General features: G+C 56.6%; 1 protein-coding gene across 1 annotated transcript in view; it reads left to right on the top strand.

Moving 5' to 3' along the window:
• Positions 1-1075, top strand: part of IGSF8 (immunoglobulin superfamily, member 8) — a 7099-nt gene that overhangs the window by 3606 nt on the left and 2418 nt on the right. The window contains exons 3-4 of the mRNA XM_010846936.1: positions 1-43; positions 843-1075. Of these exons, the coding sequence (XP_010845238.1) occupies positions 1-43; positions 843-1075 (276 nt within the window). The remainder of the gene's footprint in view (positions 44-842) is intronic.

The raw sequence follows: 1075 nt of genomic DNA, 5'->3' as shown, positions 1-1075 counted from the left end.
GCCCGCTACCTGGGCAGCTACAGCGGCAAAGTGGAACTGAGAGGTACTGGGCCCTGAGAGGGGTGGGGCCACTCTCTCCCAAAAGGCAGGAAGTCAGGGCCGGCCCGAAACTCAAGAGGGACTTGAGGTCCAAGGAGGTCCCCTAATTTGACTTTGTGCAAATTAGTGACTGGTCTGGGACTCTAACCCAGAACTCTTCATTCCAGGCCACAGCTCTTATTGAGGAGAGCATGGCAACCGACTCCAGTCTTCTTGCCTGGAGAATCCTCATGGACAGAGGAGCCTGGCGGGCTACAGTCCATGGGGTCACACAGGGTCAGACACAGCTGAGTGACTAAGCACAGCACAGCTCTTACTTTACCAAGCGGCTTCCTGGGAGAAGGGGAAGTGTCCTAAAGCTTTCCATTCCCTGGAGGGTAGGGGAGCCCCATAGGGTGAACAGACTCCATTCCTGGAGATTTCAGGATCCAGATCTGGGGGAGGAGTGGGGAAAGTAGAGGCAGGGTAGGAGGAGGGAGACCACGTGACATTCTTGCTATCTTAAGTTTCTTTGTCTTCCGGGAAGGAAGACAGAGCCACTTTGCTGAGTATTTCAAACAGGGGTCACTCTCAAACATAAGGGTGAGTAGGCGATGAGCTGGTTCTATGAAACTCAGCAAGTATTTATTGAGTGCCTGCTGTGTGCCCAGCACTGTGCTTGGCACCACTTGGTTACAGAGGAATGATACAACACGAAGTCTCTGCCTCCTAGGATCTCATGGTCTATTTAGGGAAATAAGTTGTAGGTAGAAAATAGCTCACACAGGTCAACAGCACCCCCTCACTCCACCTGCTCTCTCCAGTTCTTCCAGACACGCTGCAGGTGTCTGCTAGCCCCCCGGGGCCCCGAGGCCGCCAGGCCCCGACTTCACCCCCTCGCCTCACAGTGCACGAGGGGCAGGAGCTGGCACTGGGCTGCCTGGCGAGGACGAGCACGCAGAAGCACACACACCTGGCCGTGTCCTTTGGGCGAGCCGTGCCCGAGGCGCCTGTGGGGCGAGCAACTCTGCAGGAAGTGGTGGGGCTCCAGCCCGAC

Source organism: Bison bison, unplaced genomic scaffold, assembly GCF_000754665.1.
Source record: "Bison bison bison isolate TAMUID 2011002044 unplaced genomic scaffold, Bison_UMD1.0 scf7180017864240, whole genome shotgun sequence".
In the NCBI taxonomy this organism is placed as follows: domain Eukaryota; kingdom Metazoa; phylum Chordata; class Mammalia; order Artiodactyla; family Bovidae; genus Bison; species Bison bison.
This window is presented reverse-complemented; position numbering and strand designations above follow the sequence as displayed.